General features: G+C 38.9%; 6 protein-coding genes and 1 long non-coding RNA gene across 9 annotated transcripts; 4 read left to right on the top strand and 3 right to left on the bottom strand.

Moving 5' to 3' along the window:
* The first annotated feature begins 370 nt into the window (after nucleotides 1-370).
* On the top strand, nucleotides 371-2,050 carry LOC132204512 (uncharacterized). Its single transcript, XM_059633051.1, has 5 exons — nucleotides 371-659; nucleotides 869-1,050; nucleotides 1,387-1,581; nucleotides 1,635-1,856; nucleotides 1,911-2,050. The coding sequence occupies exons 1-5, from the start codon at nucleotides 509-511 to the stop codon at nucleotides 2,043-2,045; spliced, it is 885 nt and encodes a 294-aa protein (XP_059489034.1). The 5' UTR covers nucleotides 371-508; the 3' UTR covers nucleotides 2,046-2,050.
* Nucleotides 2,051-2,582: 532 nt separating this feature from the next.
* LOC132204527 (uncharacterized) lies at nucleotides 2,583-3,996 on the top strand. The gene is made up of 4 exons (XR_009442534.1): nucleotides 2,583-2,698; nucleotides 2,759-2,816; nucleotides 3,682-3,748; nucleotides 3,805-3,996. It is a non-coding gene; the product is annotated as an uncharacterized LOC132204527 (long non-coding RNA).
* Nucleotides 3,997-4,302: 306 nt separating this feature from the next.
* Nucleotides 4,303-6,645, top strand: LOC132204522 (uncharacterized). Its single transcript, XM_059633062.1, has 5 exons — nucleotides 4,303-4,478; nucleotides 5,327-5,508; nucleotides 5,760-5,954; nucleotides 6,007-6,228; nucleotides 6,292-6,645. The coding sequence occupies exons 1-5, from the start codon at nucleotides 4,337-4,339 to the stop codon at nucleotides 6,424-6,426; spliced, it is 876 nt and encodes a 291-aa protein (XP_059489045.1). The 5' UTR covers nucleotides 4,303-4,336; the 3' UTR covers nucleotides 6,427-6,645.
* A 1,469-nt stretch (nucleotides 6,646-8,114) lies between these two features.
* LOC132204772 (1,4-alpha-glucan-branching enzyme) lies at nucleotides 8,115-12,850 on the bottom strand. Its single transcript, XM_059633529.1, has 14 exons — nucleotides 12,674-12,850; nucleotides 12,484-12,617; nucleotides 12,089-12,258; nucleotides 11,923-12,038; nucleotides 11,737-11,865; nucleotides 11,203-11,347; nucleotides 10,925-11,015; nucleotides 10,485-10,694; nucleotides 10,007-10,250; nucleotides 9,747-9,956; nucleotides 9,360-9,531; nucleotides 9,118-9,302; nucleotides 8,719-8,967; nucleotides 8,115-8,590 (listed from the first exon to the last, which is right to left on the bottom strand). The coding sequence occupies exons 2-14, from the start codon at nucleotides 12,594-12,596 to the stop codon at nucleotides 8,546-8,548; spliced, it is 2,079 nt and encodes a 692-aa protein (XP_059489512.1). The 5' UTR covers nucleotides 12,597-12,617; nucleotides 12,674-12,850; the 3' UTR covers nucleotides 8,115-8,545.
* A 952-nt stretch (nucleotides 12,851-13,802) lies between these two features.
* Nucleotides 13,803-16,830, bottom strand: LOC132204773 (divergent protein kinase domain 1C). Its single transcript, XM_059633530.1, has 6 exons — nucleotides 16,679-16,830; nucleotides 16,317-16,625; nucleotides 16,081-16,263; nucleotides 15,747-16,028; nucleotides 15,264-15,617; nucleotides 13,803-15,083 (listed from the first exon to the last, which is right to left on the bottom strand). Exons 2-6 carry the CDS (start codon nucleotides 16,560-16,562, stop codon nucleotides 14,859-14,861), a joined length of 1,290 nt encoding a protein of 429 aa, XP_059489513.1. The 5' UTR covers nucleotides 16,563-16,625; nucleotides 16,679-16,830; the 3' UTR covers nucleotides 13,803-14,858.
* Nucleotides 16,831-17,023: 193 nt separating this feature from the next.
* Nucleotides 17,024-17,719, top strand: LOC132204774 (BET1-like protein). The gene is made up of 2 exons (XM_059633531.1): nucleotides 17,024-17,229; nucleotides 17,296-17,719. The coding sequence occupies exons 1-2, from the start codon at nucleotides 17,125-17,127 to the stop codon at nucleotides 17,527-17,529; spliced, it is 339 nt and encodes a 112-aa protein (XP_059489514.1). The 5' UTR covers nucleotides 17,024-17,124; the 3' UTR covers nucleotides 17,530-17,719.
* Nucleotides 17,720-18,168: 449 nt separating this feature from the next.
* Nucleotides 18,169-23,820, bottom strand: LOC132204770 (C2 domain-containing protein 5). 3 transcript variants are annotated; one of them, XM_059633526.1, is made up of 17 exons: nucleotides 23,423-23,820; nucleotides 23,048-23,366; nucleotides 22,772-22,988; nucleotides 22,460-22,573; nucleotides 21,088-22,145; nucleotides 20,875-21,030; nucleotides 20,653-20,815; nucleotides 20,405-20,600; nucleotides 20,212-20,357; nucleotides 19,925-20,159; nucleotides 19,666-19,872; nucleotides 19,495-19,590; nucleotides 19,217-19,438; nucleotides 18,851-19,162; nucleotides 18,673-18,798; nucleotides 18,408-18,554; nucleotides 18,169-18,343 (listed from the first exon to the last, which is right to left on the bottom strand). In XM_059633526.1, exons 1-17 carry the CDS (start codon nucleotides 23,597-23,599, stop codon nucleotides 18,272-18,274), a joined length of 3,963 nt encoding a protein of 1,320 aa, XP_059489509.1. In that variant the 5' UTR covers nucleotides 23,600-23,820; the 3' UTR covers nucleotides 18,169-18,271. The 3 variants fall into 3 exon arrangements, with proteins under 3 accessions (XP_059489509.1, XP_059489510.1, XP_059489511.1); XM_059633527.1 differs by having other exon boundaries at nucleotides 20,212-20,342; XM_059633528.1 differs by having other exon boundaries at nucleotides 21,088-21,275; nucleotides 23,423-23,818.
* Between the last annotated feature and the right edge of the window lie 132 nt (nucleotides 23,821-23,952).

The following is a 23,952-nucleotide window of genomic DNA, read 5'->3' as shown; positions in this document are numbered from 1 at the left end:
ATTTTCCAATTATTGATAAAAATGTTTCCTATATGTTATTGAAAAGACTTGATTTGACTATGTCAATAAGGAGCCTTTAAACTAACTACTCATACAGTTGAACGTGTTTGGAAGTAGTTAACGAAATTGGTTTTTCACGAAGTGGCCGGATTAAGCCACTTTCTAACCCACACTGTCGGACACCCCGGACACCCATAAAACTGTATGAATAGTTCGTTTAAGCTGCCCAATGCAATCAGCAACCCTTTATGGTCCTTTTTTAAAACAAAAAATTTGGCCATATCGCCAAGTTCACTTATGCAGCCGCAAAAATATATGATAAACTTCCTGTACGTGTCTGGTCGGTTTAGCGTGTATGACACGAAGGCTCATATTTGGCACATGAGGAAAGAGCACCAGTTGAGGTGTCGACCTGTTATCGTGAAAGACATTGGCAAGCGGCAGTCCCAGAACCATACACTCATATTTGAGTTCAATTTTTTTAAATTCTTCTGAGACTTCAATCGCTATGGGGCAAAGAGATAAAAAAATTGCTCTGGCAATTTTGATTGCAATTACCATCGCCATGGCTTGCAAATTGTGCTCGGAAAAAGCTGATACTGCTTGGTCGTTTCTGATTCCCGTGGAAAAGATGAAGACAAAGACCAAGAATTTAACTTGTGAGTATCAAGCAGATAAATTTCAGGCAGTGGCATTTTAATTATGAAGTCACTCATATATCAGAAATTGTTTGCAAATTCAAAGATTGCGATTTTCGAAAATTATTTTAAATATACTATTTTTTTGTCAATCTGCATGAGTAATTGAAAGTTAAGTCAAATTTATTTCATAAATATTTAGCTAATTTTTTTTATTCATGACCTTTTAGCAATTGAATTGAATAATCTTCGAGGCCTTCCATTTAATGACGAGCGGCTGCTCTACTATACTATGGGACTTATCATTCCGCCGAGCGATCGCAATGTTCCATATGTTTTAAAGGACATGAACAAATATGACTACTCGTGGGACGGAATCGTTCCCATCGTAATCCGGTTGCTCAAGAACAGGGTCTGATAATTAATTATAACTTTTGAGTGTATATTTTATGGGTCAGGTCGAAAAAATTGTACCCTGGAAAACAAACTCCAATTTGAAATGTCCGGGTATTTAAAAAAAAATAAGAATTGAAAAAAATAGTTTCATGTTTTTAATAAGAAGATCCTGTTGAAATTTTGCATATGAATTATTATAATTGAAGAATTTTTCTTACGTCCTAAAATATCAAGATTGAGATTTTGCAATTTGCATTATTGTAAAATTAATTTATTTAAAAATAATGACAACATACAATCGATTCGTGGTTCAGCGCAATTGTATAGGCAAATTATTTCTCATTTTGCTCAGACGAACGGCTTTTTTGTGGAGTGCGGAGCCCTGGACGGAGAGGGAGCGAGTAACACCCTGACCCTGGAAAAGTTTTTCAACTGGACAGGGCTATTGGTGGAAGCATCTCCAAAAGAACTCAAGTTGCTCAACTCAAAAAACAGGAAAGCGTGGGTTGCTCCAACTTGCATGAGTCTCAATACAACGCCGGAAATGGTAGCGATTTTAATATTTTTTAGAAGTAAAAATCAATCTAAAACTGCGCCCAGATCACTTTCCACGAAGATTGGGTTTTAGGAAAAGTGGTCGGAACGAAAGAAACTGCCGTGAAAAGCGAGACCAAAGGAAGATACGTGGATTTGCTTTGCTTGCCTTTTAACACGCTCATGACCAGTCTGAATAGGACCAAGATCGACTTTTTCAGTCTAGATGTCGAGGGACTCGAGTTTGAGATTCTGAAAACCATCGACTTCAAGAAATTTGAATTTGACGTAAGAATTTTCAGTTTTTTTATTCATATTTATAGGAATTTAATTTTTTTTTAGCTAATAATAGTCGAGCACAAGCATACTGGAAAGAATCACGATTTGATTGTACCATTTATGGACCGCAACGGTTACAGATTAAACTTGACAACCCCCATGGACTATTTTTTCTTCAATAAAAATCTAAAATTGTAGCCATATCAAGAATTTTTTAATATTTTCCATTCATATTGACTAATTTCAAGTAATAGAGCGCCAAATGCACATAGAGCTGCAATATATTTATTTATTAATAGAAACTTATTTTTATTCAACATATAGTAAGCCCAGCTTTAGTAAACTGCAAAAGTTGGCAAGATGTCAAAACAAGATATAAATTTACAGTAAAAAACATATGTTAATTAATTTATAGATACATTTTTTTTTATCTTTGGAAATACTTTGAAATTTTCGTAACAAATAATAATGAAAATATTTTCGGTATGCAAAGGTAGAAAAATTAAACAAGAGGAAAATAATCTCTGGTAATCTTGCAAAATAATTGGTTGACGTTGCTGGTCAACACGATACCACTACGACACGGAAACTTGCATCATCATTATCATTTTCCTCGCAATTATCATGTATATATTTTTTTTTTATCAAAAATATGCGGCAGGTGTCCGCGATTCCGTCAAGACATGTCGTTGGCATATGAGTTGGCGCTTTTTTTTAACACGTCTCCTGGTGACACAGCCTTTATTTTCTAAAAAAACAAGCAAACCAGCTGCCCCGGACACTCGCGATACACGGAAACTTTCTCGACCTCGGAACGTCTAAGGAAAGCCTAGGACTGGAAATTTATTTAAGTAATTCATATTTAAATATGATTTATATAATTTAATATTTTTATATATTTTAATTTTTAGCATGCTGCAACTTTGCTAGATCAGTGGTCGAAATATGCAAATTAAAAAAACCATGCAGGTGAAAAATTATCTAATGGGCACTCTTGTGCTCTATAAATGTGGAATCTCTTTTAATTCTGATTGTGAGGACAGTTTCAAGTAGATATATTCCACCTTCTATTACTATTTTGCCCAAAAATGCAACCCAAATCAACTCGTCAATTTCGGAAGGGCGAACAAGTACAAAAATAATTAATTTTGATTATGGACTTACATTAAATTGTAGTCCATATATATAAAGAATTTCTCATTATTTTGTATTCCTATTGGCTAATTTTTTAATAATAGCGTTAATTGCTCACGTCGTTAAACTTGTGTATATCAGAATAAATGGTAATCTCAGAAATTTATCAAGAGAGAAACGGTACAAACAAACAAAGCACCTGAACAAAATTTTCATCGAATAATTGAAAAAGGTGGCACTCTAGGAGACGTTTTACGGAAAACGGGCTCTGCATCCATAATTGCAATTGTTAATTTTCCTTGTACAACCGACTTTCTTTGATGTCCCATGCGCAAAACAAGAATTGAAAATTTACAAATAATAACTTTTTTTATTTTCATGCATTTACACATTTTTTTTACTATTTTTGGAAAAACTTTAAAATTTCCATATCAAAATATCATGATAATATTTTCTGTATGCACAAGGAGGAAAATTTATCAAGAGGAAAGTAAAATATCGATGGTAAATTTAGCAAAATAATTTGTTGACGTTGCTCATCGACACACAAACCTACATTATCATTTGCTTCGCAATCATCATATTTTTTTATCAAAAATATGCGTCAAGACATGTTGTTGGCATACAGGTGGCGTTATTTTTTTATCACCTCTCTCGGTATAAACACTAAAAAATTATAATTCTTATCTAAATACACAAGCTGCCTGGGATACTCGTGATACACGGAAACTTTATCTTGACGTCTGAGGATAGCAGTATAATCCTAGGTTTGAAAATTCATTATATTCATTTTTTTTTATTATTTATATATTTTACTTTTTAGAACTCTGCAACTTTTCTAGATGAAACTCATTGTTCGAAATGTGAAATTAGCTCGTTGAAAAAAAACAGGCGAAAAATACTTCAAGCAGTGGAACTTGTGCACTCCAAATGTGGAGGCTCTATTTTCCTGAGGAAAGTCTCACGTGGATTCCTAAAGAGCGAACAAGCACAAAAATAATTAACCTTGATTACATCACCGACAATTTTTACTTTAATGTATGAAATAAAATTACTAGAACTTTTATAAAATTACTAACATTTATTTCGGGCTATAATGGAAAAAAATTGGGGAAATAACTCTAGGAGCAAACATTTATTTGAACATGAGGAAAAATGAACGAAAAAACGTAAAACGCCGCCCATTGTAAAATTCAAATTAACTTGTAGACGTCACTTTACTGGCCGATATGATATCAAATGATTGCTTTCGGAAGTCGACCTGCAAGCGTAAAAAGTGGCAAGTGGCAGAATTACAAACGTCAAGGCGTCTACTATTCAAAGTTGTGAACTCGGTGTTTTTCCCTTTTACAGTCATGATTCAAAGAGATAAAATAATTGTTGCGGCTATTTTGCTTGCACTTATTATTAACATGGCGGGCAACTTTTTCATCCGAAAATATAGTGTTCAGATGATTCAGATTCAGACTGAGACGAAGAAGACCACTAACGTGGCATGTGAGTATTTTGCGTAGTCGTGATTCAAGTGGATCCGAGGCTTAATTTATGGATTTATAAGAAAAACTCATAGAAATTTTATTTCAAGCACGACTTTTAGAGATGCATTTGCAGAGTAAAATAATGCACGTTTCATCCTTTGAATTCTTTGAGCGATTATGATCTTTTTTTCACACTGTTTGATGTCATTTTAATTTATATTTGTTTTAAAACAATACAAGCCTTTTTTGGAATTAGATTGCCTGATGTTCTTTATAACTATTCTGAATGATTTGTAAATTGTAGAAAGACACACATCGACAATCGACATATCCATAATTATATGGTATTAAAGAAATTAAGGAATCAAATTTTTTGCGGAGTATCATCGCGAAAGTCAAATTACGATTATTTTGCACAACACAGCACAACACAATAAAAATGCTATGTGACATTGCTTAATTAAGTTTAATTTACTAGATAATTAAAGTTTTCCACATTCTTCGGTGTTTTAATTTTAATTAAATTGATCGATTGTTTTGTGTCATTGTGACTGGTTTTGGTTATTCCAGCTTTGGATACACCAAAACTCAAGAAATGCCATTTTCCGACATTCTGAAAAAATTTGGAGAACCGTTATTTGACTTTCCGCATTAAATGTTAATATTTTATGACACACTGATTACAGATGTAACCACTTATTGAAGCACAACCTTTATCAAATTAGTAAAAAATTTAGTAAAAAACCTGGTTACACAAAATAAATTCCTGATGTTAAAAAATTTAAAATTTCTTTGCGTTTTAACGTGTATAATATGATATAATATATTACAATTTAATTTATTGTGTTTAATTTTACTCCCCTTTAGCAATTGAATTAAGTAATCTTCAAGACCTGCCTTTTGATGACGAGAGATTGCTCTACTATACCAAGGGACTAATCATTCCACCGAACGATCGCAGTGTACCATACGTTTTGAATAAAACGAAAAAATATGACAATTCGTGGGACAAAATCGTTCCCAACGTACTCCGGTTGCTCAAAAACAGGGTCCGAAAATCAATTATACAATAATTTTAAAAAACCCATCATTTTTTGTCATGTTGAAAATTGAAAATCAAAATTTAAATCATCAATCATCGTGTTATTCGTGTTGTAATTTTTGGAAAAAAGTTTAACACGTCAATCTTTAAACTTAACATAATTCAAAGATTATGATTTTCATAAAATTCATTCATCAATCTTCAAGTGTAACCAAATTGAAATAAAATTTATTTCTTTATTTTTAACCAATGCACCAGAGAAATGGTTTTTTCGTGGAGTGCGGCGCCCTGGATGGAGAGGGTTTGAGTAACACCCTGACCCTGGAAAGGTTTTTCAACTGGACAGGGCTATTGGTGGAAGCATCTCCAAAAGAACTCAAGTTGCTCAACTCAAAAAACAGGAAAGCTTGGGTTGCTCCAACTTGCATGAGTCTCAGTAAAACGCCACAAATGGTAGCAATTTTAATTTTTAGAAATAAACCTATTTATCTAAAATTTCGTGCAGATCACTTTCCACGAAAATTGGGTTTTAGGAAAAGTGGTCGGAAAGATAGAAACTGCTGTAAAAAACGAAACCAACGGAACATACGTGGATTTGCTTTGCCTGCCGTTTAACACGCTCATGACCAGTCTGAATAGGACCAAGATCGACTTTTTCAGTTTAGATGTCGAGGGACTCGAGTTTGAGATTCTGCAAACCATCGACTTCCAAAGATACGAATTTGACGTGAGAGGCTTCTTTCTACTTCTTAATTTCACTAAATTTTAAAATTTTTACAAATACTTCTAGATAATACTGGTTGAACATAATCATACTGGAAAGAATCACGATTTTATCGTACCATTTATGGACCGCAATGGCTACAAATTGAACTTAACAACCCCCATGGACTATTATTTTTTGAATAAGAATCTTGAATTTTAGCCAGTTGGCCTGGTTATGCGGCTTTCAGACAGCCCTATTTTGAATTTGCGCTCCATTTGATTTTTTACATCAAGAATGAAATATTTGACTGAAAAATTAATGAAACTTAACCCCAACTAATATTATAATTTTTATTAAATAATTTGAAATCACGTCCGGAAAATTATATTCACGAAAATAATCTAAAAATTGTTGAATTTCGACAGTCAGAAGTGAGTTATGCAGGCGTTGATTATGATGATAAATCAAAGAACTTAAAAAGTAATCTATATTCATATTTTGATTGTTGAAAAACTGCAATATCAAATATATTATTTCGTTATTCTTTAATATGCCTCTTGAAGTTTGAATTTTGTTACTATTTCGATGTAAACAAAAAATGGGTACTCCACTCGCTCGTCTCTTTTTCTAAATTTCAGAAAACTCCAAAGTCAAAAGTTTAACCTTCGATACAATGAAATTCCACCGCCGCTAAAAACGCAAGTTGATATTATCAAGCTCAACAAAACTAGTTCAGCGAAATCATACATTTCATGACGTTGCTGGCCGACACGATACCAGTGGCACCCGGAAACGAGCATTCGGCCCCCAATCTGCGTTTTTTTTTTTATCAAGAATGTGCGCCAGGTTTCCCCGATTCCGTCGAGACATGTTGTTGGCATATATATGGTGGCGTTTTTTTTCAGGTCCCAGTCCCGGTGGTGAGACGACTCAACCTGAAAACATAATTATCTACAAAAATTCAAAAGAAGCAAATTTTTATTTCCATTTTGTTGTCCAATTTTTCGGAGTGAAGTGGAGTTTTTGGAATATCTTATTTCACCGGCGTCCAAAGTCTTTCATCTTTTCATTAATTTTAGAGATAAGAGGTTTAATATGCAAACATAATAATAAGCAAAACGCCACGTCAATTTCTGCTCAGCCACTCTACATCGCGCTCTCTCCTCCTTGCGCTGAAATGTATATTTTTATTTTCCCTTTGAAGTGTATATGTGGAGCTGCTGCAGATATTAAAGTTTAAAATTAGCTTCCAATATTTATACTCCAGACACAGGCTGATTACAAGGAGTGGATGAGTCCATGCAAGCCTGTTTATTTAGGGAAATGGGAAATGAGCGGCAGCGAGAGTAAACCTCCTTCTCTCTGCTCTGGATATATTAGAGGTTGTGCTCGGTGAAACTAACTACCTGTCAAAGCGACACTTTGAAAAATGGTCCCTCTCGCAATATGTCACAACACGGATTTTCTGTTCCAACAACTTTGCTTTGCGGCCTCGAAATGTTTATGTATTTGCTGTCAAAGCACGATACGAGGTCATAAAAACTAGATAAAACAAGCGCGCCTGCCGTTTAACAGGTTATGCAACCGGCCGTGCAATTGGGTCCAGCGTGATGCATAACTACTTCTATCAGATTGACCAATTTTTAATTGGTGATTGTAAGCCGAGTTTAATTCATTCTTCTTAAATAAATTTAAAATTTCATGGACCCCACCCTTAAAATAATTACAAAGGCCAAAATAAAAAACGGAAAAATTTTATTAACCCACGGAATGAAAATAAATTTAGTCTTTAAACAGTCGTAACTTTATCAATTGATATACAAAACTGTAAAATTTGTACCTAGAATAAGTGTAAACTTTTTATTTCATATGAGGGATATTTTGTTTGAAAACTACACAAGGAAATATAAAACATCGGAATTCACTTGAAACCTTTATTGTAATTATAATAATTGAGCGAATCCGCAGCTTCGGTGCCGAGGACAAGCACTTCCAAATTTCAATCGTCCATACAAAACATCCACATAGAGAATCTGCGTAAGTGTGAAAACACTTTCTAAACTCCTTAAAAATAACGTTTCATAAAATTTGCATGTTGCAAAAACAATTTACACTTTTTTTGATTATTTATAAAAAAATAATATATGGCACTTCTTTACAAAGCTACACGCGCTTGATGGCACATCTCTTTATATTCTCAAGCCTGAGGGGCTTGGCTAAGTAGGGAATTAAGCTCCAACACCTAAGTCTAAAAAGGTATTCTATTTGCCTGCCTTAAAGTGGGCATCACTATGACGGGAAGAAATGGTGAGCGGCACTGATCGGTGAAATCCTGATCTTAATGTCTTGCGAATACTATTCCTGTACGACAAGGAAGATAGGCCTGGAAAAATATTTAATTTCAGTTATATTTTATTTAAGTATTTTGATAAATTCAAATTGTTAAAATATAGAAAGTTTAAAATGCTGCCATATTTATCTCTAGTCTTGATTAAAAATTTAAACACAAACCTGAAGGGAATATCTACGGTTGGCGTGACCCTCGTTGAAGGTGGCGTGAGTCACACTGGTGTCGATCCGCTTGTGACCTCCGTAGCGCTCGTCGTCCGTGCAAAGGACCACCCTGTAGTTGCCAGGCAGGTCCACACCCAGACGATAGTTGGTGAAACTTTTTATTGGGTGGAAGTTGAAGACAAAAAGCAGCTCCGCCCTCTCAAAAGCAATCACCTTGTCATCTTCGTGCTTCCAACTCACGTAACCCTAAAATTTTCATAATAATATTAAATTTTTGCTTTCAAAATTGTAGTTTTGATTATACTTTAGCCTCATCCTCACTCTGCGTTAACATTAAAGATCAATTCAAATCAATTTAAATTTGAGTGTCAGTTATTATATTTTAAGATTAATTACCGGATCTTTTCGGAGCCACCCAAAGTGCTCTTCGGTTTTGTTCATGTCCTCGTCAAAATTGTTGAGGAATTTGTACTTGAGCAAGTCGTCGTCAACCAAGTTCCACTGGCGACGGGCATAGTGGTAAGAGTCGTTGTTGCCCTGGCGCGGAAAGTCGAGCCACTCGGGGTGTCCAAACTCGTTGCCTGAGTCCAAAAGAGGATTAGTTCTGCCTTCATTTAGGGACAATGAAATGGACTTACCCATGAAATTAAGATAAGCTTCGCCTCCCAGGGCGTGGGTGATCAGTCTGATCATTTTGTGCAAGGACAATCCTCGGTCGATGATGGGGCTGCCCTCCGAAACAATTGACATGTGAGTGTACATTTCTTTGTCCATCAGCCAGAAGGCGATTGTCTTGTCACCAACTAAGGCCTAAAAACAGAAAAATTTAAATTAATTAACTTTTTCATTAGAAAATATATTTTGAAATAACAAAAAAGTCTATTGACAATAATAAAAAAATCTGAGTGAAGAAGATGGGTTATATCCTTTGTTGAAAAAGGATATTTTTCTTCCCTTTTTTGAAAAAGTAATTTCTGAAAATTTCAGTCTCAAATTTTTATAACCATTTAATTAGAAATTATGACCTGATCGTGAGATTCAGCATAGGCCACGGTCTTTTCCATCCACCTGCGGTTGGTCAGGGTGTGCACTAAGTTGCCCATGTTCCAGTGATCGTCGCTGACCTCCTTCAAAAGTTTGATCCAATTGTCAGGGATGGCCATGCCGAGTCTGTAGTCGAAGCCGATGCCACCCTCGGCCACCGGTCTGCACATAGCGGGCATTCCGGAAACGTCCTTTGATTTCCAGTTTAATATTTGATTCATATTTTAAAAAACAGAATTACTTCTGCAATTGTGGTGATTTCAGGGTAGAGATCGTGCAGCATGTGGTTGGCCAGCATGAGGTAGACGACCGCCTCGGTGTCCGTGTTCATGCCGAAGTACTCGTCGTAGTTGCCACTGAAGCCTTCGCCCATGCCGTGGCTGTGGTACAACATCGAGGTCACCCCGTCAAAACGGAAACCGTCGAACCCATACTCGTCGATGTACCAGCGCAAGTTGGACAGCAGAAATCTTAGCACTTCGTACCTGAAATGTTGAGGAAATTTTATACCAAATCAGTTTCAATTTGCAGTAAAAACGGTTTTTGAATTATTTAATCTAATTAAAGAATTTTAAAAATATTCAAATATCAGACTGCAATGGTTTTTTTCCACTTCAAAATTTTAAGATAAAAGAATGTTAAAGTTATGATAGTTTTCATTTATGAGACAAAAATTTTAATTTTTTTTTTTTAATTCATACAAAATAAATGTTTCTTACTCGGAGTAGTTGAACAGTCTGCTGTCCCAGAGTGTGTGTTCACCTCTGGGACCGTCGTGGAAAAAGCAGCTGTTGGTGCCGTCAAAGTTGTTCAGGCCGTCCATTGTGTTTTTGGACGCGTGAGAATGGACCACGTCCAACAAAACGTAAATCCCGTGTTCGTGGGCAACGTCGATCAGCTCTCTGAGCTCGTCCGGTGTCCCAAAGCGGCTGGTTTATAAATGATAAATTCAATTAATATTCTAATTTATTATTTTCAGTTAAAAAAATTAAACGTATTCATTTTGAACCTAAAAATTAAACCATTCAAAATTAATAAAATGGAGGACGTAAAAATTTAATATCAATTCCCAGACAGGATCAATTTTAATTTAGCCGAAATAACTTATTATCTTATTTTTTTTTCTAATTCAGTAGATTATTTTTGTCAATTATTTTACCTTGAAGCTGCGTAAAAGCTGGTTACTTGGTAACCAAAACTGGCATAATAGGCGTGCTCCATGATTGCCATTAGCTGGATTGTGTTGTAGCCTGTTGAGGGATAACAAAAATTAATGTTGCTGTTGGTGGGTCCGAATATCAAAGAACAGATTATGTAGAAATGTTTCATGAGAATCTTTTCTCGAGGATTGATTCTTGAGTACCTTTTCTTGACAATCAGATCTTTTCTCAAGAAAATTTTCTCTGATATTTGGACCCACCCAATTTAGAAACCGACCTTGCTTTTTGATTCTGGGAATTATGTTTTGAGCGAATTCCCTGTAGGTGCCGACTTTGTGTTCCTGAGTGGCGATTCCGACGTGGCACTCGTAAATTCTCATGCTGGCCGGTCGCCGTGGTTTTGGGTGCTTGAATTTGTACCGCTGCAAAAAAATTATAAAATTAAAAACTCGTAAAATTTACTATTTAATAAGGCGAGTAATTTGCATAAGATTGTTGCAAGAAGAAGAACAGGAAAATTAAGTCATTGGAATTTTTAGGGTCCAAATTTGGGTTTCATATTTTACATGATTATTATATTAAAAAGGCTATAGCTATAATTTCAATAAAAACAGATAAAAAAAAAATAGACTCTAAACTTAAAAACTTGTTTCAATTTTCAATAGACTGTCTATTAAGATATTCAACCAGCATCAATTAAAAAAAAATTAAATCAATAAGTTAATTGAAATTTAAATTCAGACAATTAAAAAAAAAAATGTGGAATCTGAACCGTAAATTAAACAATATGATTTATTTTAAATTTTTGTACCTGGTCTGCAGAAGGGTTCCAGACCCGTTGTTTGTACGTTAGTGATTCGTGCTTCGGGGGTTGCGTGACATAAACAGCCCACGGAGACAGCCGGTCGAGCAACTGCCCATCTGGCTTTTGCACTATTATCTGTACGAAAAATTCCACAATTTAATGTTAACATTTCAGATTGAAAAAATAAAGCACCTTGACTTCAGACAGGTGCTGGAGGGGACTGCTGCCGTCAGGGTTGGCCGGAAGGGTGATTTCGAACTTGCCGAAGGGCAGTTTGTTGAACTGGTGGCTCGTCCGGTTCCAGCCGTCTGATTTCAAAATTTAAATCAAAATTTCAATTGATTTCAATTAAACTCACTGAAATCGCCTGCCAGGTAAAGGTTGGCAGCACCAGGCGCCCACTCGCGACAGGTGACGGAGTTGTCAGGGTTGAAATGCATGCCGAAGTATTTGTAGCCCTGAGTGAAATCAGGTATTCCACCTTCGCTTTCGGACACTTTTTCCATGTAGTCCTTAAACACTGCAAATCTAAAAGAAAAAATTAAAAAATTTATTTATTTATTTAATAATAAAATTAATTTTGTCCCATTTCGGATGCAAAAATTCATTCGGCAAAAAAAGTGAAAATTTCGATTGGCAACTGCGGCGATCAACCGAAAATAAGCGGCATTGACCTTAGCCTGACCTTCAGAGCCGGCGTTTTTTTTTTCTTAAGCGATTACGTAAAGAAAGGTCGAGCAAAGTTCGGCTCACCTTCTTCTGATCTCCTTTTCGTACGGCCGCAAATAGTGGTCCCTGTCGAGCAGGTCTTTGATGTTGGGCACCTCGACGTCCATGGGATTGAGGGACGAGTACTTGCCACCCATTTTCGTGCGGCGAGTGTCAACCTGAAAATGACTCGTGCTGCTCAGCATCGCCCGCGTTTAAATAATTAAACACCCACTTTTTTACCGCCGAAGAGCTGCTCGTCGACTCGTGTCTAAACTCGACCTGAGTTTTTCCGGAGCGCCCGAAACTGGTCCGTCGTTCCGTCACAATAATTCACAAAAACCACACCGAAGTAGTAAGTCTTGCTTGCTATTCAACGTGCGGGGGTTTTGTTGACGGGCCGAACACGGGGGCGTGGTCTCAATTGATTGCACGTGCACGCAACGTGCGTGCGCCGGTCCATCAGCAGATCTGTCGATGACCTTGGCAATGACAGAAAAGAATAGACTAGAAGAAAAGGCTTTTTACTAAATTTATCACAGACACAGATGATAATTATTTGTTAGCGAATCAGAATGGCAGAATCAAAAGAGAGGCCATCAAAATTTTGCAAAATTTATCAATAATTGATTAGATTGGAATTTTAATGTAAATTATTTTTAATTATTAGTCATGTTTTAAAACGTGTGGAAAGTAAATTTTTCACCAAAAATATTAATTAATATTAAATTTTTAAAAATAAAATACTTTTTTTTATATTTTGTTAATTTAATATTAAAAATGATTTGTTGCAAATTGCAAATGATTGAAAATTTTTTAATTGAATTTTTTTTATTGAATTTTTGTTAAAACGTACCCGAAATAATTTTTGTTTTTAATTTTGATAGATATGGCAATAATATAAAATTAGGTAATTTTTAGTTAAAAAAAGGAGACATTAATATTGAGAATCCCTAAGATGATTTTGATGCATAAGTATATCGGGAAAATTGAATGGATTTGAATTGAATTAAGTTAAAATCATAAATTTATAATGCTTTTAAAACGAATTAGATATTTTATGTCTTAATCTTTTTATGGTTTTTAATTTTGTCACGCTGCTTAATTTTAAAACAGGGGCCACATATTCTGCCCAGTATCAAATTGCTTCTTCAGAGTAACAAAAGCGCTCCCAACTTTTGAATTTAAAATTTAGTAGCACTGCAAGTTTTTTGCACTCATGACAATAAAGGACATTTTCAACTGCACCTTTTTTGTTCAGGAGACAAGACAAGAAGTAGCATGTCGAGAACTTGTTTTACATGCTCGTATCTTATTTCAATAGCAGAAGAAGAAAAATTGCTCGTTTATATAATAAAATAAAAAATTCAAATTTCAAGCTTTTTGATAGCATCTCGAAGCTGCAGTTTATTTCTGAATAATTTTCTTCTAATTATTCATTTTGTTTAATCATGTGTATAATATTATTATATTAAAACGCCGATTAGCACGCAATCTAACTAAACATCGTACGTCAACAGCAGTCCATTAAAAACAGTACAAGTCCACACAAAAGAGAAGCTGATCGTGAGTGGAAATATGGTGTAAAAAGCTACACTTAAAAAGTACTTCGGAGGATTGTTCGCATTGTACAAAAAGATCTCTCTCTGTACGAAAAAAATCGCGCAGATTATTCAAATATATATATATTTATATAGAGTTAGCTTTTGGTGACTATACGACAAGCTAAAATTTGATCACATCCAAGGTTCAACATCAAACATTGTCTATTATAATGCATTGTAAGAGTTCATTGACACATGTGGTTAATAAGACACTCAATTCACAATTTCAAGTTACACCGACTAAAATTTCTGCAAATTATTTTTTTTTACATTTCTTTCGAGAAGTTGTACTTGAGTTGATAGCGATCACTTATATTGCTTGCGAGATTGAAAAAAGTGCTTAAAAAAAATTAATTGGGATGAATGATCAGCAAGCTTTGGTTTTTGGCATAATTCAAGGCAAAGATTGATGGATTATATTTATATAAAGTTATAACGTTTTGGATTTCAGCTCTAAATTCAGAATTATCACAAAAATTAATACACACTTTGGAGCCTTTTAGGCCGAAAAAACAAAATTGTAAAAAACAATAGCTCAAAGCTTGGAAAAGTTAAACAGAGCGTTTTGTTTTGTACGTAGGATACACATTGGTCATCAATACTGTAGATTACATACTTTGCTAATTAAACTTCAGCTCGACTATAATTTGATAGAATATATAGTTTGAACATTTGAGATAAGCAGCAGGTTATATATCAGTTTTGAGCGTAAAAATTAGCAGGATAAAACAAGTTGGATTGGTCCAGAGAAAAGCTCTTTAAACAATATTGCTCAGCAAATTTTTTGGCGAAAAAAAAGAGAGATCTCATGTGAGATCAGGCGTTGAGGTCCATCTCGTAGACCATCTCCTCGACGGTGGCAACAAAACGGTCCCTAATGTCATCAGGGGTGCCATGTTTCACCCCTTCCTCCCCATGGGGGTGGGCACAGAGTCGAAGGAGGGCTGCCAAGGAGGGGGGTGCGTGCGGAGAGGCCAACAAACCAGGCAGTAAAAGGGCGCCGCCCCATCGAGCACCGAGGAAAACCTTCTCGCAAATTGCCTAAAAATTTGTCAATAAATTTTAATTTTGGATATTTTAGGCATTTTAGGGAAAAAAATCAATTGTTGCATTTAATATTCATAATTATGAAAAAATCTAGCATTTTTGCTGAATTGTTGCATTAACTTGTTAATCATGCTATATCATAATTTAAAAATTATATAAAAAAAATAATTGGACCTGCAAATTGTTGTTCGTGGACGGTGGCTGGCAAAAGCCCTCTTCGCAGGCGGCGTGGCAGTCAAAGAAGTGGCAGTCGGAGTGTTCAGTGCAAGGGCTGCCGTCGCCAGCCAGCAAGTCGGCCATTGACTGAGTGACTAGGGAGTCGCCGTCCAGGACAACGGCCTTGGCGCCGTCAAAGGAGTGGCCGATATGGCTCAGCCGGACGTCGCAGAGCCGCAAAGGTGCAGGGGCCGTAGTCTCCAGACGTTCCAGGAGTTCAAGAATAATGACTGCGTGCCGCAGCCGCTCCGACCACACCTCGTCCTCGTGTTCCCACAAACCACCTCCTGACAAAGGTTCGGCGAAATCAACCTGATAATGCAAAATCAAAACTTATTAGCAAAAATCCAAATTGTTGTAAAAGAAATAAAATCATGAAAAGGTTTAATTATTAAAAAAAAAAAAATTGTACTGTTAAAATAATCTCTATAAAAAACTCACAGCGAAAATATCTCCACAAGATCCAATCAATGCTGGCAAAATTTCCTGCTCTGAAAACATCCGAACGGCCAGATACTCATGGTCCTGCAACAGCCGCCACAGGTCTTTCATTTCGGTCTCTCGCATGTCAGGATCAGGAGTCACAGGTGCCAAGTGGATGAGTTTCGAAAGCTGCTCTTCAGTGGCCGAAACGTTCAGCTCGTTCTCAACCACAGCTGCAACCATTTTTACAAAATCATCCTCTGAAGGGTAGAGCTGGCGACCTTCAAACTCGGCATACACCTGAAGATAAAATTTTAAGTGGAAAAATTCAACAGAAAAAATTTATTCAAACCTCAGTCCTGGCGTGGAGATTTCGTCTTGATGATTTGAAGACGAGCGGAACGCCATCGAGAACCGCCGAAAATACGAGTTCCTTCCCGGAGTGCAGGGGTTGGCAGCTGAGGGAGTGGACGCGCCCCTCACACAAAGGGTGGCACATGGTGCCAACAACCTCATTATCCTTGTACTGTCGACACTGAATTTTTCATTAATTTTCATTTGAAATCAATAAAGTTTTTCTCAACATACAACATCGTGTATTTCTTTCCAAATCTGGACGTTGCTGCACACGACACCGTAGACAAAGAGGCCGTACAGGACGGCCAAAGCGGCGGCCAGGAGGCCCCAGAAGAGAAGACAGTAGCGCCGACGATAGGACGAGACGGCCGTCCTGCGCAAAAGGGCCATCGCCACCTGCCGGTCCCGCAGGAACATGGACACCTGCAGTTTGAGTCGCCGCACCAGTCGAGAGTCCAGCAGCATCGACGAGGGCATCCTCTTCGAAACTGAACTCGAGACTACTGTTTCCGTCCAATGCGATGCAGAGTGATTTCAAGCCTGAAATTTTGCAGATTTATTCAAGTCACGATAACGTAATTTGACGGTTTTACCATTTTTATCTCTAGAACCTCCTTCTAGACAAATTATTTGGGATTTTAATTCATTTCTAGTTAATTTACAAGCTGGAATGCAGCTGGAAAATCCCCAGTCGTAGCCTAAAAATCAAAACAAATTGGAACACAGTCACGCCCCTACAAACCAGTTGTACCACACAAAAAAAATCATAAATCTGGTTTTAATATTTCATTGGCATATTTCCTCAGCTCTAATCTATTGAAACTTGAAAAAAATGTGTTTAATATATAGTTTTTTTAAATTTTCTATGACTTTTACTTCAAAATTTTAGCAAATTAGAATTGAAATGTTCAATGTTAGGTTGGCTATCTTAACAGAATTCAACCAAAACAAAGGTCGCAACGTCACTACAAAACAACGAGACATCAAACACGATTAATTTTATCTTCCATCCTGAAATTTTCCAAAATCATCCAGAATAATGGCAGCTGTGTATAACATAGAGGACCAGGATGAGGACACCCTGGACCGACAAAACAGGGTACTCACCGAAAACCTCTCAGGCAAAGTCAGCAGACTAAAGTCGGTCAGTTCGAAAAAAAAATCTGCCAATATCAACAAATTTAAATAACTGGATATTTTAACTTTTAAGTTGGCCTTTGACATCGAGACTGAAGCGAAAGAGCACCACGGTCTGCTGGACGGCCTCTCGATGGACTTCGAGTCTGGCACGGGTTTGCTCAGCGGCAGCATGAACAGGGTCCACAAAATGATGAACAGCGGGCGCAACAACCGCAAGGCAATGTTCTACGTCGCTGGATTGGTGGTCACCGTCTTTGTGGTCATCTACTTTGGGTCGTCGGCCCTTTTCAATGCACCGGAGTGATCTTTTTTAATTGCACCGAAAATAAGAAACATTTATCTGTGATTGCACTTTTTCTAACTTAAAACTAAATATATTTGTAAGGGAAAGAACTGAAGACACCGTAAAACTGACAAATGTAAGAAAAATAAACTATGAGATGTGTTAACCGAAGTTGTTAATAAAATTTTAGTTGTATAGAGATTAAAAATAAGTAGCTCATCAAATTAATTCGAACCCGCGAGTAAAAGGATCTGATCAACATCCCTGTGAAGAGAGTCACCGGGGTCGTTATAGTATAGAGATTAAAAATAAGTAGCTCATCAATTTAAAGTCAATTGTTTTTAATTTAATAATACATTTTGTTATCTTCTAATTCTAAACAGTTCTATCTTGCAGCTTTCATTATTATTTTTGACTTATTGCTCTTAGATGAACACCGACGTTTTCCACTTGATACCACTTTTTTATCAATTAAGTTGTGCAAATTTTAGCGCCTGATATGTTTAATCATACATGTATTAAAAAGATGGTAAAACAAAACCTGAAAATCACTGAAAATATATTTGCGTAGCTTCAAAATTGATCTGCTCTGACAATGAATCATTAAAAGTAACCGTGTGGAATGTAGATCTAAAAAAAAATAATCACAAAATAGTTCTAAAATCTCAAAATCACGATCGAAAGCATCATTCAGATCAAAAACTAGAATTGTCAATTATAAAAAAATGGAGAACACATCATGACTGATATCCTGGGTTCCTTGTCACTGCTGTTTTTCTGCTGCCGGATACGAAACTCGAACTGCATCTCCCCCAACTTGAATTAAGCATTGACCCTGCACCAGAGTAGAAATTGAATCAGCTCCAATTGACAATCAAGAATTAGGTGCCAGTGCTGACCTGATTTTTGTGAGCTGCACTGAGCAGAGTGAACTCGTTCATGTAGTAAGAGACCATGGCGTTGCCTCCTAGTGCAGTGATGTGCGCCCTCACTATTGCAAGCAACTCGTTGATAAAGCCATGGACGAAGTTGCTGTACCCTCCAATCTAAAATTGAACCGGAAATATTTATTAAAAATTTACTATAAATTATCCCAACAATGTATACAATTGTACGAGTAAAATAAAAACTTTTAATTATTTCCTATAAAATTAAAAGCTGTACTTCTCTAATGGAGTTGCTCTCCCTGATGAAGAAAAAGTTCAGGTTCCCCAAGTACTCTTCAATTTTGGCGCCAGGAACATAACTCAAAGGCGTAATATCAACCCCGTACCTTCCAGTCGGAGGGTCCTGTCATTGATAATTAAAAAAATTTGTCTTAAATATCAATAGTCTTCCTTACATGACTATTTTTCAAGAGGTTGGTGTAGCCGAGGTAGAAAGGGTTTTGCTTTTTGTCCCGGATGTTTGCTGCAGGGGGTGGTGTGACGATGGCCACAACCTCATCGTCGAGCTTGAAAATCAGATCCGAGTCCTCTTTCTTGCAGTTAGTCTTAAGTTTGGCCGCACTCTTCAGTGGCTGCGGAACCTTCCCCAGGCCGACGGCCATGCCCAGGATGGTGATTTGAATTTCGTCTGCGTCCGGAAGCTCCACTTTGAATCTCAGTCTCAGCAGACCACAAGGAACCATTTTCCGCAACTTGAAATATAAGCTCTGCAGAAATTGATCAAAATGAAAAAAAAAAATCAAATTCTAAGTTTATCTAACCTGCTGTAAACGACGAATGTGTTTGTTGAGGGAAAACGAGTAGGACGAGTTTTGGCAAGGATTGACTCGGGCCCTCCACACCTGTGTGAACATCTGCAGACTGGACACCACCTCAAAGCCGGTCAAGCCTGGAATGGTCTCAGTGTTGACGACTTCAAAACCGTGAGGTACAGAGGATTCGATTAGAAGGTTGACTGCATTCATGTCTTCACTGTCATCAACCTGGATTGGATACAATTAAAGTTAAACTATAATTAATTTCAAAATCAAAGATTTACCTCTATAATACAAGCATCCTTATTCCCAGAGGCAAGTTCCAAAGCTGGAAGATCTTCGTCCGATTCTTCCGAATCCGATTCCGAGTTGCAATCTTTCTAGTGTTGCAAAATAATTTTAATTAAAAACACATCATTTTTAGTGCTTTCAGAAGGTTGAACAAATTTTCCAACCTCTTGATTTGGGATGACTCCGTAAATCTCCCTGTTGTTCCTGCAAGCATCCTGCAGTCTCTTCTGCACCTCAGCCAGAGACAACCTGGAGTTATTGTTTTTGCTGGCTGTAAGTTTTGGAATTGGAGGGGCTGGCATTGGAGTGAGGAAAACTGCCGTCCCCGATGCTATCCCGACCAGAAGCCTGTCACCAACAGTCACACTGACCTGAATAGGAAAGGTTGAAGTGAGATGCAGGTTTATACAAATTTTTGCTCACCCTTAAATTAAAAACTGCGTTCATCCCCTTCACTCTGAGCTTGTTGATGATGGCACTGTACATGTCGTACTCTAAAAATGGAAGACTGTCCGAAATTTCTTTGGCGTTGTGTTCGCCCTTTGCGTCCTTCTTGGTTCGGCAAACCTGCACTTGCACCAGGCAACCCCTGCCGGTCAGCATGGCCTCCTCGGGGATTTCGACAGTCGTCAACAAGACATCAGGCACTTTACCTTTCCTATTTGTGTCGGGTTTAAAAAATTAATTTATAGAAAGCAGAACAGAACTACTTGCAGACGGCGCATCGAATGGCGTTGACTGGCATAGGGGAGTTGGCAAGACTGTAAGGGACATGGCACATGGTGCACTGAGGTGGCAAAGGACTCTGCCCATCTGCCAAGCTGACCTTCGACCTTCTTCCCTGAGGCGAGAGGAACTTTTAAAAGTTAAAAATATTACAAATTTGCTTCAAAAACTAAAAACCTTGTTGAAATTCTCGATGTTGATTTTGGACGTCTGCTTTTCGTCCTCATTTTCTTCGCTCACATTTGAAGTATCCGTGTCTTTACTCTTGGTGCTTCTGGTTTTGAATTTGCGGCTGCTGATGCGGCTGCCATCCCTGTGATGCATATTGACCACGGCCGCCGTTCCCGTCGCACTCAAAATGCATACGTCATCACTGGAATAATTATTGTTACATTCACTCATCGTTTTAATAGTTACAAAATTACCTAATTGACGATTCTTCCCTGTAACCAAGAACGACGTTGCAGGCCAGCGCCCTGGCGTGTGACCTGACCTCCATGCGCAACTCGTGCCACCAAAGGTCACGGCTTTCCGGCTCTTCGGTGTTTCTCTCTAGGAGCTTCACACTCCTGGCGCAAACCATTCCACCTGAGGAATGGCCAGATTAATTTATAAATTTGTTATTTTAGAACAATTAAATTGATTACCAAATCTGATGATGAATCCAGCAGGGTACTTGTTGAGGGTGAGGAAGGGGTACTCGAGCAGGTCAATGCTGCTGTCCTGGTTTAGGATCGGCCTGGGGATGCTGTGCCGGTGAAATTGGCGGTTGTTTGCCGATCCTCCACTGCCAAAGCTGTTGCCTTTGATCAAATGAAAACTTTCACAATTATATTTGAGGTATATTTTGGGAAAAATACCTTTTGGGGTGATGCTGAGGTCTGAGTCTGAAGAACGCCTCTGGATGTTGTTGGTAATTCTGGACGGAGACAGCGTGTTGGAGCCGTTCGAGTGTCCGAGCCTTTGTTGTTGCTCGTCGTCAAGGTAGCTGCTGCTGTCCGTACTGTCCAGCCCGTGGACCGGAGGTGCTGCTGATGGGAATGGAAGCCTGGAGGGGCATGAGCCTGTTACTGAGTTACGGGGCGTGGCAGAGGTGCTAGTAGTGGACAGGGAGGAGGACACACTCGAGGACATGCTCCTAACTAAGTTACAGCGACGTGCGAGCGGCAAGAGTGGCGCGGTGAGGGGGATGGAGGGCAGGTTGGGGTCGGTGGGGCGCAAGGCGTCGGCCAGGCACAGCTCGGAGGTCGTCGAGACGCTCGACTCAAGCGACTCGACGCTCGACACGCTCTCCGAGGGCAGCAGGACAAACTCGATGGACGAGTTGTTGGACGAGCCAATTGGAGAAAGACACGACTCGGACTGGAAGGTCCTTAGTCGGACCGAATGAGGGGAGGAGGACTCTTCCAGGACAGAGTCCAGGGCGCCCCGCAGCTGCCGGGTGAAGGGCCCGGCGCTGAAAGGGTCACTCGAGGACCTTCGGTGGCGCCGGTCGAACTTCTCAGGGTACACAACCTCGAACTTGGGCATCTCCCTGACCGTTTCCTTCCTGCTGATGAATCTTTTGGTCAGGGCGAGGCGGAGGCTCTTGGCCAGGGTGCGGAAGGTGGAGGGTTTGGGCCGGTTTTGCGGTGCAGGGAGGCCTAGGGAGACGAGGTCGATGGCCAGAATGGCCTCCCCGTAGGAGGGATGTCGCCGAAAGGGGCTGTTGACCGTTTGCGGACTCACAGGGCTGGTGGGGGAAACGCCGGCCGAGCCCGTCGGGGTCGGGGGAATCACTAGCAAGTGGGGCGGCTGGGGTTTGAGGGGGGACATGCTGTGCGAGCTGCCGCTGGGTCTCAGCAGACAGCTACAGGAGGTGGACGCCACCTTCAGCAAAGGGTGGGGGCCGAGCAGCACGGCCACTCTGTCACAACTGCTGCTTCGTTTTAATTTTTAATTTATTTTTAATGAGATTAGTGAAGAAAAACGAAAAGCACACACAAGAGGATGTGCGGGGAGAACAGAAAGAGAAAAGTCTCAAATTAGAAAAATTGTTGCAGAATTTGTGTGATGGAAGGTTGGATTTTTTTGCAATTTCTCAATCCAACCTTTTTTTGACGAATCTTTAAAATGGACAAGAAGTGTAATTTGAGTATCAGATGACAGGAAAACGGATGCAGAAAGTGCGAAATAGAGAAAAAATAATGGTGCTGGTGGCCTTGGAATGACAGTTTAGAGATGAAATCTTACTCGTCGAGAGTTGTGTTCGGACTTGTGTCCAACGGGGACACCAGGGTCACAGCCGTTCCAATTCCTCTGGCCACAATTCCTGACTCGCCTTCCAGGTCAAATTGTAATCGATACCTGAAAATTTTTATTACTAAATTATAGGGATTTTCAATTTTTCACTTAAGTGGAAGTGTACTTTCATTTGCAAATATAATTTGCAATTTATATTTAGTTCAATGTCTTTTGAAGCTACATTCAAAGTCGAACAAATTAAAAAAAAAAAAAATCCATTTTGTTTACCCTATCCTTATTATTAATTGCATTTAAATTTACCCTATAACTGAATTAGCACCCATCTCGAGAGCCTTCAGGCCCACTCTCCGCTTCACCTCGCCAGACAGTTTGAAGAACAAGGTCTGTCTGGCTTCATTGGTAGCTCTGGGCGTGCGGATTTTGTCCAGCCACTCATACTCAGGGTCCTCGGTCAAAATTAGCTCCTCGACGAATCCATGAATGTACAGGGCGTGTAGACCGTGAGGCACTCCAGCAGCTTTAAACAAGGAAACAATTTAAACTTTAATTTAAAAAGGCAAATGAGAAAAAACCTACTGCAGAAAAATTTTATTCCGTGCGAGGAATCTCTGAACTTGTTGGTGTCAGAGAAGAGTTCAATCTTGACTATGACCTGCACCTCCCCCCTGATGCCGTGCATGGTGTCGTAGACGGGGAACCAGCCACAGTAGGACATGGCTCCTCCAAGCATGGGCGCCCTGACCTGAGGGACGCAGGTGTCAGGGACGTCCAACGAGCCATGGATCAAAGGGTTCAGGTCGATGTAGACCTTGCCGATGGCGTCGTTGGCCGAATAGACGTCGTAGTCCATCAGACGAATCTGCAGAGGCTCGTCTTGCAGCTCCGTGTCGTCCACCTTGGAGAAAAAATTCCATTAAAATCGGTGACAAAAATTTATGGGCAGGGTCAAACCTCGAATCGGTGCCACTCCTCGGTCCACTGCGGGTTGAGCGACTTTCTGCACACGTCTGTCTTGTGCGTGATGTTGCTCATCTTGATCTCGACGTAGGCGTCCGTCGTGTCCGCCGACCTGTCCATCACGGGCAGGTTTCGCCCGGCGATGATCTTCACCTTCACCTTGCCAGGCATCTCTCGCTCTTTTTCTACAGACTAAAATCGACTCTGCCGAGACGCAAACTGCGCCTGAATACTCTAAGGACGCGTCCGTCGACGGCACGTGACCTGGCCGTTCACATCGGACGTCCCGGTCGGCTGCAACCTCACCAATTTCGCACGCTCAGCCAGACTATGTATTTATTTATATTCACTTCGGACGGCCATTGATCTTAATAAGTCATTAGTCCTTTATTTTAACACTACTGTGGCAGCAGCACCTCCGTGAGGAGCACCAAAATATACATTTTGGCACCAGGTGGTGCTCGAGTCAGTTTTGTCGGATTTCATAGTCAACTTCATAGTGATTCAGTCAAGAAGAATAGTAA

The sequence above is a fragment of the Neocloeon triangulifer genome, unplaced genomic scaffold (genome assembly GCF_031216515.1).
Source record: "Neocloeon triangulifer isolate White Clay Creek 2 clone unplaced genomic scaffold, ASM3121651v1 ptg000022l, whole genome shotgun sequence".
In the NCBI taxonomy this organism is placed as follows: domain Eukaryota; kingdom Metazoa; phylum Arthropoda; class Insecta; order Ephemeroptera; family Baetidae; genus Neocloeon; species Neocloeon triangulifer.
Note: the sequence above shows the minus strand (reverse complement) of the source record. Positions and strands in the feature narration are given on the sequence as shown.

Bases quoted from the DNA above. Each gene is read 5' to 3' on its own strand.
- LOC132204774 (XM_059633531.1), top strand. From the start codon at position 17,125: ATGGCAGCTGTGTATAACATAGAGGACCAGGATGAGGACACCCTGGAC. The intron at 17,230-17,295 runs GTCAGTTCGAAA...TTAACTTTTAAG, and splicing joins AAGTCAGCAGACTAAAGTCG to TTGGCCTTTGACATCGAGAC.
- LOC132204522 (XM_059633062.1), top strand. From the start codon at position 4,337: ATGATTCAAAGAGATAAAATAATTGTTGCGGCTATTTTGCTTGCACTT. The intron at 5,509-5,759 runs GTCCGAAAATCA...CCAATGCACCAG, and splicing joins TCCGGTTGCTCAAAAACAGG to AGAAATGGTTTTTTCGTGGA. The intron at 5,955-6,006 runs GTAGCAATTTTA...AATTTCGTGCAG, and splicing joins TCAGTAAAACGCCACAAATG to ATCACTTTCCACGAAAATTG.
- LOC132204770 (XM_059633526.1), bottom strand. From the start codon at position 23,599: ATGCCTGGCAAGGTGAAGGTGAAGATCATCGCCGGGCGAAACCTGCCC. The intron at 22,574-22,771 runs GTAAATTTAAAT...AAAAATTTTCAG, and splicing joins GGTGCTAATTCAGTTATAGG to GTATCGATTACAATTTGACC. The intron at 22,146-22,459 runs GTAAGATTTCAT...AAAACGAAGCAG, and splicing joins CCGAACACAACTCTCGACGA to CAGTTGTGACAGAGTGGCCG.
- LOC132204512 (XM_059633051.1), top strand. From the start codon at position 509: ATGGGGCAAAGAGATAAAAAAATTGCTCTGGCAATTTTGATTGCAATT. The intron at 660-868 runs GTGAGTATCAAG...ATGACCTTTTAG, and splicing joins AAAGACCAAGAATTTAACTT to CAATTGAATTGAATAATCTT. The intron at 1,582-1,634 runs GTAGCGATTTTA...AACTGCGCCCAG, and splicing joins TCAATACAACGCCGGAAATG to ATCACTTTCCACGAAGATTG.
- LOC132204773 (XM_059633530.1), bottom strand. From the start codon at position 16,562: ATGCCCTCGTCGATGCTGCTGGACTCTCGACTGGTGCGGCGACTCAAA. The intron at 16,029-16,080 runs GTTTGAATAAAT...TTTTATCTTCAG, and splicing joins ATCTCCACGCCAGGACTGAG to GTGTATGCCGAGTTTGAAGG. The intron at 15,618-15,746 runs GTGAGTTTTTTA...TTGCATTATCAG, and splicing joins CTTGTGGAGATATTTTCGCT to GTTGATTTCGCCGAACCTTT.
- LOC132204772 (XM_059633529.1), bottom strand. From the start codon at position 12,596: ATGGGTGGCAAGTACTCGTCCCTCAATCCCATGGACGTCGAGGTGCCC. The intron at 11,866-11,922 runs GTGCTTTATTTT...TTTTTCGTACAG, and splicing joins AGCACCTGTCTGAAGTCAAG to ATAATAGTGCAAAAGCCAGA. The intron at 10,695-10,924 runs GTAAAATAATTG...TTTATAAACCAG, and splicing joins AGCTTTTACGCAGCTTCAAG to CCGCTTTGGGACACCGGACG.